The 14,559-nt window shown below is 31.2% G+C and overlaps 1 protein-coding gene across 6 annotated transcripts in view; it reads left to right on the top strand.

Moving 5' to 3' along the window:
• The window catches only part of LOC148948535 (sialin-like), a 144,594-nt gene that overhangs the window by 118,625 nt on the left and 11,410 nt on the right, over positions 1 to 14,559 (top strand). For all 6 annotated transcript variants that reach the window (XM_089093967.1, XM_089093966.1, XM_089093970.1 and 3 more), the window contains one exon: positions 11,441 to 11,593. In XM_089093967.1, the coding sequence (XP_088950093.1) occupies positions 11,441 to 11,593 (153 nt within the window). The remainder of the gene's footprint in view (positions 1 to 11,440; positions 11,594 to 14,559) is intronic.

The raw sequence follows: 14,559 nt of genomic DNA, 5'->3' as shown, positions 1-14,559 counted from the left end.
GGAATAAACAATTTGTACAGCTACATTAAAGCTAAATATATTACGACTATTTATGGTTCGATCATCGCTTACGTTGAATGAAGCTAGATTAAAACACGAGTTCAATTTTCGAATACGTTTAAGTTAGGTTTATTAATAAAAATAGAACCTAACAAAATGCATACATACATATATGTATATAATACATGAAAAACAAAGTCATTCAGCAAAATCTTCTAGCCTGCCCATGAACTTGCAAAGGCAAGGTCATAGAGCTCTTTCCAAGAAGCTCTCTGAAGAGTTTATGAAATTCTTCAGAGAGCAAGTGACGTCTTAAAAAAAGGCAAATCAATTCATTTGGAATTTGTGCTGGTGACAATGCAATTCGACCATGCAAGCAGCAATTTCCAAAGGAATTACCTTTGTTTGCTACTCTTTCCCCGGGAAAATGAAGGGCTCCACATGTTTGTACGTATATGCTTGGCTTTGTGCCTGTTCTTCTAACTGCCCCTGTCTTTACTCTTCATTTTCATTTTGGACTTGCTCAGATTCTCAGAGTCGCATTTCCTCTCACCACGTGTGTCTTTACTCTTCATTTTCATTTTTGAGTCGCTCAGATTCTCGGTGTTGCTTGTCTTCTATCCGTGTGTGTCTTTGCTCATCGTTTTCTTTTTTGACTCACTCAGACTCTCGATATCACTTGTTTTCGAACCATGTGCGTCTTTGCTCTTTATTTTCATTTTTGACTCGCTCAGATTCTCGATGTCACTTGTCTTCTAAACGCGTGTTTCTTTGCTCTTTATTTTTATTTTTGACTCATTCAGATTCTCGATGTCGCCTTCTAACCGCGTGTGTCTTCGTTCTTGATTGTTCTTTTTGACTCGCTCAGATTCTCGGTGTCACTTGTATTCTAATCGCGTGTTTCTTTGCTCTTTATTTTTATTTTTGACTCGTTCAGATTCTCGATGTCGCCTTCTAACCGCTTGTGTCTTTGCCCTTCATTTTAATTTTTGACTCGCTTAGATTCTTGATGTCGCTTGTCTTCTAGTGACAATTGTCTTTCTCAGTGATTCTATATTTTCATTATTTCAGACCATTTAGAGAGGTCTTATGCTTTATCTGCCCGTATTGGTCAAGTCTCATTTGATGGTCTAGGTTGTTTCTCACTCATTGTGGATTTAATTTCTTCTGTGTTTTTTTTCAGTTTCTTCTTGTTTGATAGTTCAGATGATTCTGAAAAATCATCATTTACAATAAATGCAAATTTTCGACATTGTCAGGTATTTTACTATTTTTAATTGAAACATTATTGCTCAGGCACCGTAAATATTTTTGCAGTTTATACAATAACTTTAGTAATTCTGAACTGAACTTAAGAATTTTTGTCAACTTTTTTTATGTCTTAAAAAGACATTGCTTATGCTTCTAAGGAAAGAAAACTCGGTAATGATGTTTTTCTAACGACGATTTCTACTAAGCTTGAAACTTTTGGTTTTCTTTTTTAATGTTTTATAAATTTTATAATCCCTTGTCAAATATCGAATCATCATTTGTAATAATTGCAAATTTTGTTTTTTTTGGGCCTTCCTTCTGACATTGTATAACTGGTTGCGTTCAAACATGTAAGCCTTATCACCTAGCGAGTAGATTTTATCTAACAAAAAAAAATTAATTTTAAAATTGTCAGGCATTTTTCTAGCTTGAACGAACCTGAGCGAATCTTAACTGAACTTTAAAAAAATTTCAACTTTTTTTCATCTCTTAAAAAGACATTGCTTATACTTACAAGAAAAGACAGTCGGTATTTATGTTTTTCTAACAACGATTTCTGCTATGCTTCTAAATATGTTTTTTTCTGAGGTTTTTGAAAACTTGTAATCCCTTGTTAAAATGTATACAAAAATTTTACAATTACCAGTTTTTTGCTCTTTACGAAATTTAATGCTTTTTATATTGAGGCTATTCAAATATATTTTATTATTACCGCAAGTACGATTCCTAACAACGATTTCTACGGAGCTTCAAACATTTTGTTTTCTTTTTTAAGCTTTTTTAATTATTGTAATCCCTTGTCGAAATATATGCAAATATTTATGCACCCACACATTAATTGCTCTTTAAGCAATTTAATATTTTTGTCGAAATGTATGCAAATATTTATGCAATTACCAATTGCTCTTTAAGCAATTTAGTATAAACTTCTGCATACATGAAAATTTCCAATTTTTTCACGCAAGTGTGAGAAGTGTCATGACGTCATTGCAATTTTTACTACATGACCTCATTTGCAAAAACCAAAATTAAGGCTCATAATGAATTTTATCAGACTTCTGACCATTCTAAATCGTTTTGTTTTAGGCCAGAATATACCATGATGCCTCTAACCCAGTTAGGGAAAGGGAAGGGAGTTTTAGGCGAGTTCTTAAGCACCTACAATTATAATTCCATGTTTTATATATATATAAAGTAAAGGGAGCCCGGCGGCGAAGCCGCCGTGCCCCAGCACTTTGCACGTGGCATGCTTCTATATATGGATTCTCATTGTCGCTCGTCTTCTAACCGCAGACAATTTGAGACAACTAGTTGTCTTTCCATATTGCGGTCTTTTCAAGGATATTTGATTATTAACGCAAGTCCAACTTCTAGCAGCGATATCTACTAAGCTTCAAAGTTTTGGTTTTCTTTTATAAGGTTTTTCAATTGTTGTAATCCCTGGTTAAAATATATATAAATATTTTTGCAATTACCAGCCACCAGGCCCCGGCACTTGACACGTGGCAGGCTTCTTAATGTAGATTCTCATTGTCGCTTGTCTTCTAATCGCAGACAATTTGCTGTCTTTTCATTCGGCGGTCTTTTCCAAAATATCTGATTATTAAAGCAAGCCCGATTTCTAACAATGATATCTACTAAGCTTCAAACTTTTGGTTTTCTTAAGGTTTTTTAATTGTTGTAATCCCTCGTTAAAATATATACAAGTATGTTTGCAATACAGCTGACTGTTATTTTTCTAAGATAGTCCGATATCTAACATCGATATGTACTAAGCTTGAAACTTTTGGTTTTCTTTTTTATGATTTTTGAATTGTTGTAATCCCTTGTCAAAATAGAGAATCATCATTTGTAACAATTGCAACTTTTCGTTTTTTGGGCCTTTCTACTGACATTATATAACTGGTTGCGTTCAAAAAGGTTTTTATTGTTAAGGTTTTTGAGTTGTTGTAATCCCTTGTTATAATACATACAAATTTTTTTTGCAGTTACCAGTTCTTTGCTCTTTACGCAATTTCATGTCTTTTTAAACAGAGGTCCTTTGACGAATATTTGATTATTGAGGTTAATCCGATTTCTAACAACGATATGTACTAAGCTTGAACTTCGGGTTATGTTTTTCAAGGTTTTTGAATTGTCAATACGACAATTGTCAATCCCTTGTCAAAATATCGAATCATCACTTGTAATAATTGCAAATGTTCGTTTTTTGGGTCTTGCTACTGACATTTATAACTGGTTACGTTCAAACCTGTAAGCTTAATCACGTAGCGAGTGATTCTATCTAACAAAAAAAGAAACTAATTTTTAAATTTTCAGGTATTTTTGTATTTTGAATTAAAACATTAAAAATATTTTTCAGATACATTAAATATTTATGCAGTTTAAATAATAGCTTTAGCGATTCTGAACTGAAATTAAAAAATTTTCCAATTTTTTTCATCTCTTAAAAAGACATTGCTTTTACTTATAAGAAAAGAAATTCGGTAATGATATTTTTACAACAACAATTTCCACTAAGCTTTAAAATTTTTGATTTGATTTTTTGAGGTGTCTGAATTGTTATAATCCCTTTTTAAAATATATACAAATATTTTTTTCAATTACCAACCGGTGGGCCCCAGAACTTAGCCCGCGGCAGACTTCTATATATAGATTCTCATTATCAAATATTTTCTCAACTACCAGTTTTTTGATCTTTATGCAACTCAATGCCTTTTCATATGGTGCTTTTTCAAAGATATATACTGGATTATTAAACCAAGCCCAATTTCTAACAACAATTTTTACTAAGCTTCAAACTTTCGGTTTTCTTTTTTAAGGTTTTGGAATTGTCGTAATCCCTTGTTGAAATATATATATATAAATATTTTTGCAATGACCAGTTTTTGCTCTTTACATAATTTAGTGTTTTTCTATACTGCAGTCTGTTCAAAGATATTTAATTGTTGAAGTTAGTCTGATTTCTACCAACGATATGTACTAAGCGTCAAACTTTTTTTGGGGGGAGGGGAGGTTCTTGAATTGTTGTAATCCCTTGTCAAAATAGACAACCATCATTTGTAATAATTGCAAATTTTCGTTTTTTGGGCCTTCCTACTAAAATAATTGCGTTCAAAAGGGTTTTCTTTTTTAAGGTTTTTGAATTACTGTAATCCCTTGTTAAAATATATACAAATATTTTTCTTTTTTTTCTCTTTGCGCAATTTAATGTCTTTTCATGCTGGTATCTTTAAAAAATATTTGATAATTGAAGCTAGTCCGATTTCTAACAACGATATGTACTAAGCTTAAAACTTTCGGTTTTCTTTATTAAGGTTTTTGAATTGTTGTAACCTCCTGTCAAATGTAAAATCATCATTTGTAATAATTAAAAATTTTATTTTTTTGGGCCTACTGACATTACATAACTGGTGACGTTCAAACCTGTAAGATTAATGACGTAGCAAAAGGATTTTGTCTAAGAAAAAAAAAAACAAATTAAAAAATTTTCAGGTATTTGTCTAGTTTGAATTAAAACATTAAAATTATTTCTCAGGTATCGTAAATAATTTTGCAGTTTACATGAAAACTTTATCGACTCTGAACTGAGCCTAAAAATGTTGTCAATTTTTTTCATGTCTTAAATAGACATTGATTATACTTATAAGAAAAGAAATTCGGTAAAGATGTTTTTCTCACAAAGATTTCTACTAAGCCTTAAGCTTTTGGTTTTCTTTCTTAAGGAATTGGAATTGTTGTAATCCCTTGTTAAAAAAAGGAAAAACACTAAAAATCAAATGGCTTTTTCTTACTTAGAATAGTAAGAGACGACCTGGCTACAACCTACGATTATGACGTCATTGATCAATCTTTATTATGAAATATGCAGTTTTACGTAAAAAAGCTGATTATTTTTTCAAACTTTATTTTTTCAATCACCAGCCACTGAGCCCCGGCACTTGGCACGCGGCAAGCTTCTATGTATAGATTCTCGTTATCAAATATTTTTGCAACTACCAGTTTTTTGCTCTTTACTCAACTTAATGTCTTTTCATACTGTGTCTTTTCAAAGATATTGGATTATTAAACCAAGCCCAATTTCTAGCAACAAGTTTTACTAAGCTTCAAACTTTTGGTTTTCTTTTTTAAGGCTGCTGAATTGTTTTAATACCTTGCTAAAATATATTTAAATATTTTTTCAATTACCAGTTTTTGCTCTTTACGCAATTTAGTATCTTTCTGTACTGCAACCTGTTCAAAGATATTTGATTGTTGAAGCTAGTCCGATTTCTACCAACGATATATACTAAGCTTCAAACTTTTAGTTTTCTTTTTTGGGTTCTTGAATTGTTGTAATCCCTTGTCAAAATAGAGAATCATCATTTGTAAAAATTGCAAAGTTTTGTTTTTTGGGCCTTCCTCATGAAATACTATAACTAATTATGTTCAAAAAGGTTATCTTTCTTGAGGTTTTGAATTACTGTAATCCCTTCTTAAAATATATAAAATTAATTTTGCAAATACCATTTTTTTGCTCTTTACGCAATTTAATGTCGTTTCATACCGATGCCTTTTCAAAAGTATTTTATTATTGAAGCTAGTCCGATTTCTAACAACGATATGTACTAAGCTTGAAAGTTTTGGTTTTCTTTTTTTGGGTTCTTGAATTGTTATAATCCCTTGTCAAAATAGAGAATCATCATTTGTAAAAATCGCAAAGTTTTGTTTTTTGGGCCTTCCTCATGAAATACTATAACTGATTGTGCTCAAAAAGGTTATCTTTCTTAAGGTTTTGAATTACTGTAATCCCTTGTTAAAATATATAAAAATATTTGTGCAAATACCATTTTTTTCTCTTTACGCAATTTAATGTCTTTTGCATACCGTTGCCTTTTCAAAAGTATTTTATTATTGAAGCTAGTCCGATTTCTAACAACGATATGCACTAAGCTTCAAACTTTTGGTTTTCTTTTTTAAGGTTTTTGAATTTTTGTAATCCCTTGTCAAAATATCGACTCATCATTTGTAATGATTGAAAATTTTCGTTTTTGGGCCTTCCTACTGACATTATATAACTGGTGACGCTCAAAGCTGTAAGTTGAATCACGTAGCAAAAGGATTTTGTCTAAGAAAAAAAAAATTGATTTCCAGGTATTTTTCTAGGTTGAATTTAAATATTAAAATTATTGCTCAGGCACCTTAAATATTTTTGCAGTTTACATAACAGCTTTAGCGATTCTGAACTGAACTTAAAAATTTTTGTATCTTTTTTTCATATCCTAAATATACATTATAAGAAAATCAATTCGGTAAAGATGTTTTTCCAACAACAATTTCTACTAAGCTTCAAACTTTTGCTTTTCTCTCTTAAAGGTTTGGAATTGTTGTAATCCCTTGTTAAAAGAAACCGCAAAAACAGGAAAAAAGCTTTGGCTTTTTCTTAACTAGAATAGTAAGAGACGACCTGTCTATAACCTACGATTAGGCTGATCAGAAATACTCTTAGTTTGAAAACTCCTTTAAATCTGGGATGATTGGGACTACTAACAGTCTGGAACGTTTTTGGCAAGGGCTGATCAGAAACATTCCAAATCCAGTAATTCTTTGTGTTCTAAAATGTCCCAATTTCAATAACTCCTTTTAGTCTGAGTTAATCGATACAATCTCAAGTGCAATAGCTACCCTTTGGTCAGGGCTGTTTGTTTCCTGCCTCTTAGCCTTCAACTTGACGGAAATTTTGAAATTTGTTAATTTTTATGCTGTTTCGGAAAATTAATGCATATGGATGACAAAAATCAAAAGTTTTATGCTTAACGTCTATTGGCTGTGTGTCTTGGCCTATTGTGCCAGAGAGCTAATACATACTCTCAGATCATCATCATCTTATCAATAAAAAGGAGCGTATATCTGTCTGTCTTGCATGCATTATTACACCATTCATCCAATTGCCAAGAAACTTTAAAATCTTGTTGGGTACACTGTTGTTAAGCTTTTAGGTATAAAAAAAAAAATGTATTCCACTCCCAACCACAAAAACCTTTTTATTTTTAAGTACTTTTGCGCAACAGCACCGGACGGGTGAGTTAATAATCATAACTAGTTTTTCAAATGCTTTTAAATTCATTTAGTAGCACTTGGCACTAGAACATCGTAGAAAGTTGTTCAATGGCTCATTTTAAAGGAAACCTCATATTTACAAATACCATTTTTTCTCTTTACGCAATTTAATGTCTTTTCATACCGATGCCTTTTCAAAAGTATTTTATCATTGAAGTTAGTCCGATTTCTAAAAACGATATGTACTAAGCTTCAAAGTTTTGGTTTTCTTTTTTTTGCGTTCTTTAATTGTTGTAATCCCTTGTCAAAATAGAGAATCTTCATTTGTAATAATTGCAAATTTTTGTTTTTTGGGCCTTCCTCATGAAATACTATAACTGATTGTGCTCAAAAAGGTTATCTTTCTTAAGGTTTTGAATTACTGTAATCCCTTGTTAAAATATATAAAAATATTTGTGCAAATACCATTTTTTTCTCTTTACGCAATTTAATGTCTTTTGCATACCGTTGCCTTTTCAAAAGTATTTTATTATTGAAGCTAGTCCGATTTCTAACAACGATATGCACTAAGCTTCAAACTTTTGGTTTTCTTTTTTATGGTTTTTGAATTGTTATAATCGCTTGTCAAAATATTGAATTATCATTTGTAATGATTGAAAATTTTCGTTTTTGGGCCTTCCTACTGACATTATATAACTGGTGACGCTCAAAGCTGTAAGTTGAATCACGTAGCAAAAGGATTTTGTCTAAGAAAAAAAAAATTGATTTCCAGGTATTTTTCTAGTTTGAATTTAAACATTAAAATTATTGCTCAGGCACCTTAAACATTTTTGCAGTTTACATGATAGCTTTAGCGATTCTGAACTGAGCTTAAAAATTTTTGTATCTTTTTTTTCATATCCTAAATATACATTATAAGAAAATCAATTCGGTAAAGATGTTTTTCCAACAACAATTTCTACTAAGCTTCAAACTTTTGCTTTTCTCTCTTAAAGGTTTGGAATTGTTGTAATCCCTTGTTAAAAGAAACCGCAAAAACAGGAAAAAAGCTTTGGCTTTTTCTTAACTAGAATAGTAAGAGACGACCTGTCTATAACCTACGATTAGGCTGATCAGAAATACTCTTAGTTTGAAAACTCCTTTAAATCTGGGATGATTGGGACTACTAACAGTCTGGAACGTTTTTGGCAAGGGCTGATCAGAAACATTCCAAATCCAGTAATTCTTTGTGTTCTAAAATGTCCCAATTTCAATAACTCCTTTTAGTCTGAGTTAATCGATACAATCTCAAGTGCAATAGCTACCCTTTGGTCAGGGCTGTTTGTTTCCTGCCTCTTAGCCTTCAACTTGACGGAAATTTTGAAATTTGTTAATTTTTATGCTGTTTCGGAAAATTAATGCATATGGATGACAAAAATCAAAAGTTTTATGCTTAACGTCTATTGGCTGTGTGTCTTGGCCTATTGTGCCAGAGAGCTAATACATACTCTCAGATCATCATCATCTTATCAATAAAAAGGAGCGTATATCTGTCTGTCTTGCATGCATTATTACACCATTCATCCAATTGCCAAGAAACTTTAAAATCTTGTTGGGTACACTGTTGTTAAGCTTTTAGGTATAAAAAAAAAATGTATTCCACTCCCAACCACAAAAACCTTTTTATTTTTAAGTACTTTTGCGCAACAGCACCGGACGGGTGAGTTAATAATCATAACTAGTTTTTCAAATGCTTTTAAATTCATTTAGTAGCACTTGGCACTAGAACATCGTAGAAAGTTGTTCAATGGCTCATTTTAAAGGAAACCTCATATTTACAAATACCATTTTTTTTCTCTTTACGCAATTTAATGTCTTTTCATACCGATGCCTTTTCAAAAGTATTTTATCATTGAAGTTAGTCCGATTTCTAAAAACGATATGTACTAAGCTTCAAAGTTTTGGTTTTCTTTTTTTTGCGTTCTTTAATTGTTGTAATCCCTTGTCAAAATAGAGAATCTTCATTTGTAATAATTGCAAATTTTTGTTTTTTGGGCCTTCCTCATGAAATACTATAACTGATTGTGTTCAAAAAGGTTTTCTTTCTTAAGGTTTTGAATTACTGTAATCCCTTGTTAAAATATATAAAAATATTTTTGCAAACACCATTTTTTGCTCTTTACGCAATTTAATATCTTTTCTTACTGAGGTCTATTCAAAAGTATTTGATCATTAAAGCTAGTCCGATTTCTGATAACGATATGTACTAAGCTTCAAACTTTTGGTTTTCTTTTTTAAGGTTTTTTAATTTTTGTAATCCCTTATCAAAATATCGACTCATCATTTGTAATGATTGAAAATTTTCGCTGTTGGGCCTTCCTACTGACATTATATAACTGGTGACGCTCAAAGCTAAAAGTTGAATCACGTAGCAAAAGGATTTTGTCTAAGAAAAAACAAAATTTAATTTCCAGGTATCTTTCTAGTTTGAATTAAAACATTAAAATTATTGCTCAGGCACCGTGAATATTTTTGCAGTTTACATAATAGCCTTAGTGATTCTGAACTGAGCTTAAAACTTTTTGCATCTTTATTCTCATATTCTAAATATACATTGATTATACTTATAAGAAAAGCAATTCGGTAAAGATGTTTTTCCAATAACGATTTCTACTAAGCTTCAAACTTTTGGTTTTCTCTCTTAAAGTTTTGGAATTTTTGTAATCCCTTGTTAAAAGAAACCACAAAAACAGGACTTGAATATTAGGAGACGACCTGGCTATAACCTACGATTATGACGTCATTGATCAAACTTTATTATGAAATATGCAGTTTTTCGTAAAAGACTGATTATTTTGAAAAAATTGTTTTTTCGATTGCAAAATATTCTTAGCCATATAAATTTCCTTTAAAATGAGTCATTAAACAGTTCTCTACTATGTTCCAGTGCAAAGCTGTCTGAGGAGGAAAAGTAAAAGCACTGCCCTTAACTAACTTGACTGATCCTTTATAAAAAATTTAACATAAATTTCAATAATCAGTTATTTAATATATGCTATATGGTATAGTGGTTAGGGTATATGGCTCTGATCAAGTTGGCCCAAGTTAGATTCTCGGCATGGGCAATTTTTAAATATAATGAATTCTTAAGGGAAATAATTAAAATTAATTTGTGTTACACTATCTTATGTAAATATAAATATGTGTTACATCATCTTCTATATAATTATTCCTTTAAATACTTCAGTTACTATGGGCTACAGTTCTTTCTTTAATTTAACAGCATCAAAAATCTTCCTATTATTTGTTCTGCAGCATATAGCCGACGAACAGTCTGGACCTGCTACGGCAATAACACTGCTACTGTCGGCGGTGTAGAAGCTACATATAAAATTTTTAAGACTCTCTTAAATACTGCATCTATATACTGCATCTATACAATCCTTTAATTTTATTTTTATCGTTTAATTTTGATTTCAGTATGAAAAAACGATTAATTGTGTAAAGACCAAAAAACTGGTAATTGCAAAAATATTTGTATGTATTTTAACTAGGAATTACAAGAATTCATAAACCTTAAAAAAGAAAACCGAAAGTTTGAAGCTTAGTACAAATCATTTTTAGAAATTGGGCTCGCTATAATAATCAAATATCCTTAAAAAGACATAGTAAGAAAAGACATTAAATTGCGTAAAGAGCAAAAACTTGGTGATTGCACAAATATTTGTATATACTTTAACAAGGGATTACTACAATTCAAAAACCTTAAAAAAGAAAACCAAAAAGTTTGAAGTTTTTTCGAAGACCACGCTGCCTATCTATGACAAACAAATAAAAGTTCAAATAGGGATAAGCCATTTTACTAAACTGTCTAATAAAAGGACCTATCCTATTTGAGCTTTTATTTGTTCGATATAATTAATGTACGCGAGTATTAATTCCAGGAATCCCGTTCTCTTCCTAAGACTAGTGATAAGGAGCGTCTCAGGAAAATTTGGAAAGTACAGTTCTAAAAGGAATTTTTCAGCAAGCCGCTTCCCTGGGAAATGAGAGCGCTGATACACCCATACGCTCCCCCATCCCAAATAGAAAAACCCGACAAGTATCTTGAATCGTATATATATGCTTATATATTTCTGAGCTATTGATTACTTTTATTTATCTTTTTTAGAGGACTTCATGGATAGAATTATGGAGAGTTTTTACGGCACCAGCCATTGTGGTTTATATCATTACGCAGTATTGCTCATCATGGGGATTTTTTTCAATGGTTGTTTATCTTCCGTTGTATATGAGAGAGGTTTTAGATTTTAATGTGGCAGATGTAAGTAACAATATATTTTCTTCCATCTTCTTAGAAACTTTCGATTTCTTAACTAATCAATTTAATTATTGTCATTCCATTTATATAACGTTTTTTTGGTAAATTTTTACCAAATCATATTATTGACTTACAAATAAAGTGAATATACAACTCGATGCCTTTTTTATGCTCTTTCCAAATCTAATAATCACTTTTGTCTGAAATGTATTTTACCCCCACCCCTATATACCAAGTCAGGGTATATATTTGTACATTAGGGGGGGGGGCAAATTTTATTTCTGATGTAAATGGGAGGTAAGTTCTTACCTTCAATTATAATTAAAGGGATATAATGCAGGAAGTTTGACTTGGAATGGCATTAGGTGAGGCTAGTTTGAACATTGTGTCTGATTTTTAGGGCTTGAGTATCGGCATCGGGGCTCTTCTTTCTATGGTCGGTCCTTCTCTTTCTCAAAACAAGGGCATTTTTAGGGCTTGAGTATCGGTATTGGGGCTCTTCTTTCAATGGTCGGTCCTTCTCTTTCTCAAAACAAGGGCATTTTTGATTAGCAATAGTTGTCGGTGTTTCTTCAGGCAAACACAATAAAAAAAAACTATATATTAGGTTTCGTCATTCTTAGTCCCCAAATTGTTAATACAAATAACTAGAATTCCAAAAATTATGCTTGTTCCAAATTATCCTTGTTCCAAAAAAATGTAAATTTCTATCCTAGATTGAAATAAAATATCAACTTAAAAGAAAAAAGCAAATGGGCTAGAAATGGTCAAGTAACAGCTTCAAAAGGAGCTGATGAGGAGCTGATATGAATAGACGGAGGCTTATAAAATGAGTAAAGAAAGTTTTGATGGAATACCTTCAAAAGAACTCAAAGAAGAAAAAGAGAATTCAAAACGGTAAAATTTTCAGAAGCAAATATTCGAAACGATAAAATAAAAGTTCAAAATAGGGATAATATCCTTTTTAATAGAAAGTGTATAGAAATTCACAAAAAAAATACCCAATATTTCGTTCACATATACAGTGACCTTCATCAGTAGTAAAACTAAACTAAAACAATTTAAAACAAAAGTTTATACATGAAATCAAATAAAACTACATATTGCTTAATTCTCTAATTCTTTTCAAAACAAAGGCGGGAGCTAGCCTATTTGACCTTCTTTGATTCGGTTCATTAGCGTTCAATGATATAACATTTGGACAAAGGTCAACTACATTGGGTAAATTGAATTTTACTCTGTCAGATTTTAATATATTATCATTAGGTAGAGTTCAGCCCAAATTCACCTGTTTCCCGATTCAAAGCAACATTCTTGAATAAGATTTTCTTTATTTCAAGAGTTTCACGACAATTTTGCTTTAAACCCCGGTCCCTAGAAATCAAAGAGACATTATCGAAAAAAATAAAATGGTCTGTAAAATTGAAAATATTTTCTGAAAAGGCTGAATTAAAATCTTCAGACTTATAATCTTGATTTAAATCCGAAGAAATAGAATCTTTATGCTGTAATAATCACATTTCCAAACTCTGGTTATCTACGAAAATTATCTATGAAATAAATAAATTATCTAAATAAATAAATATCTAAATAAAATAATAATAATTATCTACGAAATAAATAAATAAAACAAATAAATTATCTACAAAATATTCAAAATTTATACATTTTTTCCCCTTTTTGAACAACCCATTCAAGTCCCTTTTAATGGAAACCTGACACAAAACCATCTCTCAATCATTGTGTGTGGCGTTAAAATAATCATTTCCGAGCCTCTATGCGGAGTCTCCTTTATATATATATATATATATATATATATATATATATATATATATATATATATATATATATATATATATATATATATATATATATATATATATTACCAAATGAAAGCCAAATTATCTGGTCATGCTATGTGGCCATCTTGAGACACAATATTCAGAAGAAGAAAAAATAACGCTTGATTTTGTAGATGGGTGTCATCTGATATATAGTGGGACAGGAAAAATGGTACACACTGGGATATATCCCTATATGTACCAGATAACACCCATCTACAAAATCGAGGGTAATATTTTTTCTTCGAAGCGTAATTTTCATCAAAAGGCTTAAGTACATCCAGGTTGTCAAAGAAGCATAGATACAAAGTCTCAGGAACAGAATAAGATATTAAGTTTGAACTTTCAGAGAAACTAGAGGGGGAGTAAAGCTAAATAAAAAGGTACAATACATATCCAGATTACGAAAAGGAGGTATATGCAATATCCTAGGGAAAAAAACAGAAGTGTGCTGGAACTTTTAGAGCATATTATTGGGTATGTTGAATTAAATCAAAAGACTTTATATCCATCCAAGTTTGTCATAAGGGCACATTATAAAATCTTAGGAACAGATAAAGGTATTAAACTGAAACTTCAGGACCTGTTGAGGGGGATTTATAACTAAACATGGATGTTAAAATGGCCTATCTGCAATATATCTGGGATGGCTAAAGGCTTTAAGGTAAAACTATTGGGAGATATTGCAGTGCATATTGAACAAAAATAAAATGCACTTTATGCATGAAGGTTCTCAAAGGGCCATATGAATAATATCTGAGGGACCGCTGAAAGCAATAAATTAAACTTTTAAGGGCTACTACAACTACTACTTATGCAATTAGTACTGCTGCTATTGTGACTTTTTCAAGCAGTGACTGCTTTTAACTGTTTGAATTTTTGAATACTTGCAATTACAAATACTTGTGAATGTGACTGATTACGACTGAAACCCCAACCACTTGTAACTAAGATTGCCACTGAATGTGACTTTCACTGCTTCAACTACTTTACTATAGCAAACAACAAGACGATCCTTCAGAATTGGAGCAATACCAAAGAGGTAGGGATAGACTGGCTGGTAGGCTTCGTAAAAAAATAAAGACATAGGCCTACATTTTATTCCTTATTTTTACAGATTTATACACC

The sequence above is a fragment of the Artemia sp. Qi Xiang Cuo genome, chromosome 9 (assembly GCF_049724085.1).
Source record: "Artemia sp. Qi Xiang Cuo chromosome 9, ASM4972408v1, whole genome shotgun sequence".
Taxonomy (NCBI): domain Eukaryota; kingdom Metazoa; phylum Arthropoda; class Branchiopoda; order Anostraca; family Artemiidae; genus Artemia; species Artemia sp. Qi Xiang Cuo.
The sequence above is the reverse complement of the archived record's forward strand: the minus strand, read 5'-3'. Positions and strand labels throughout refer to the sequence as shown.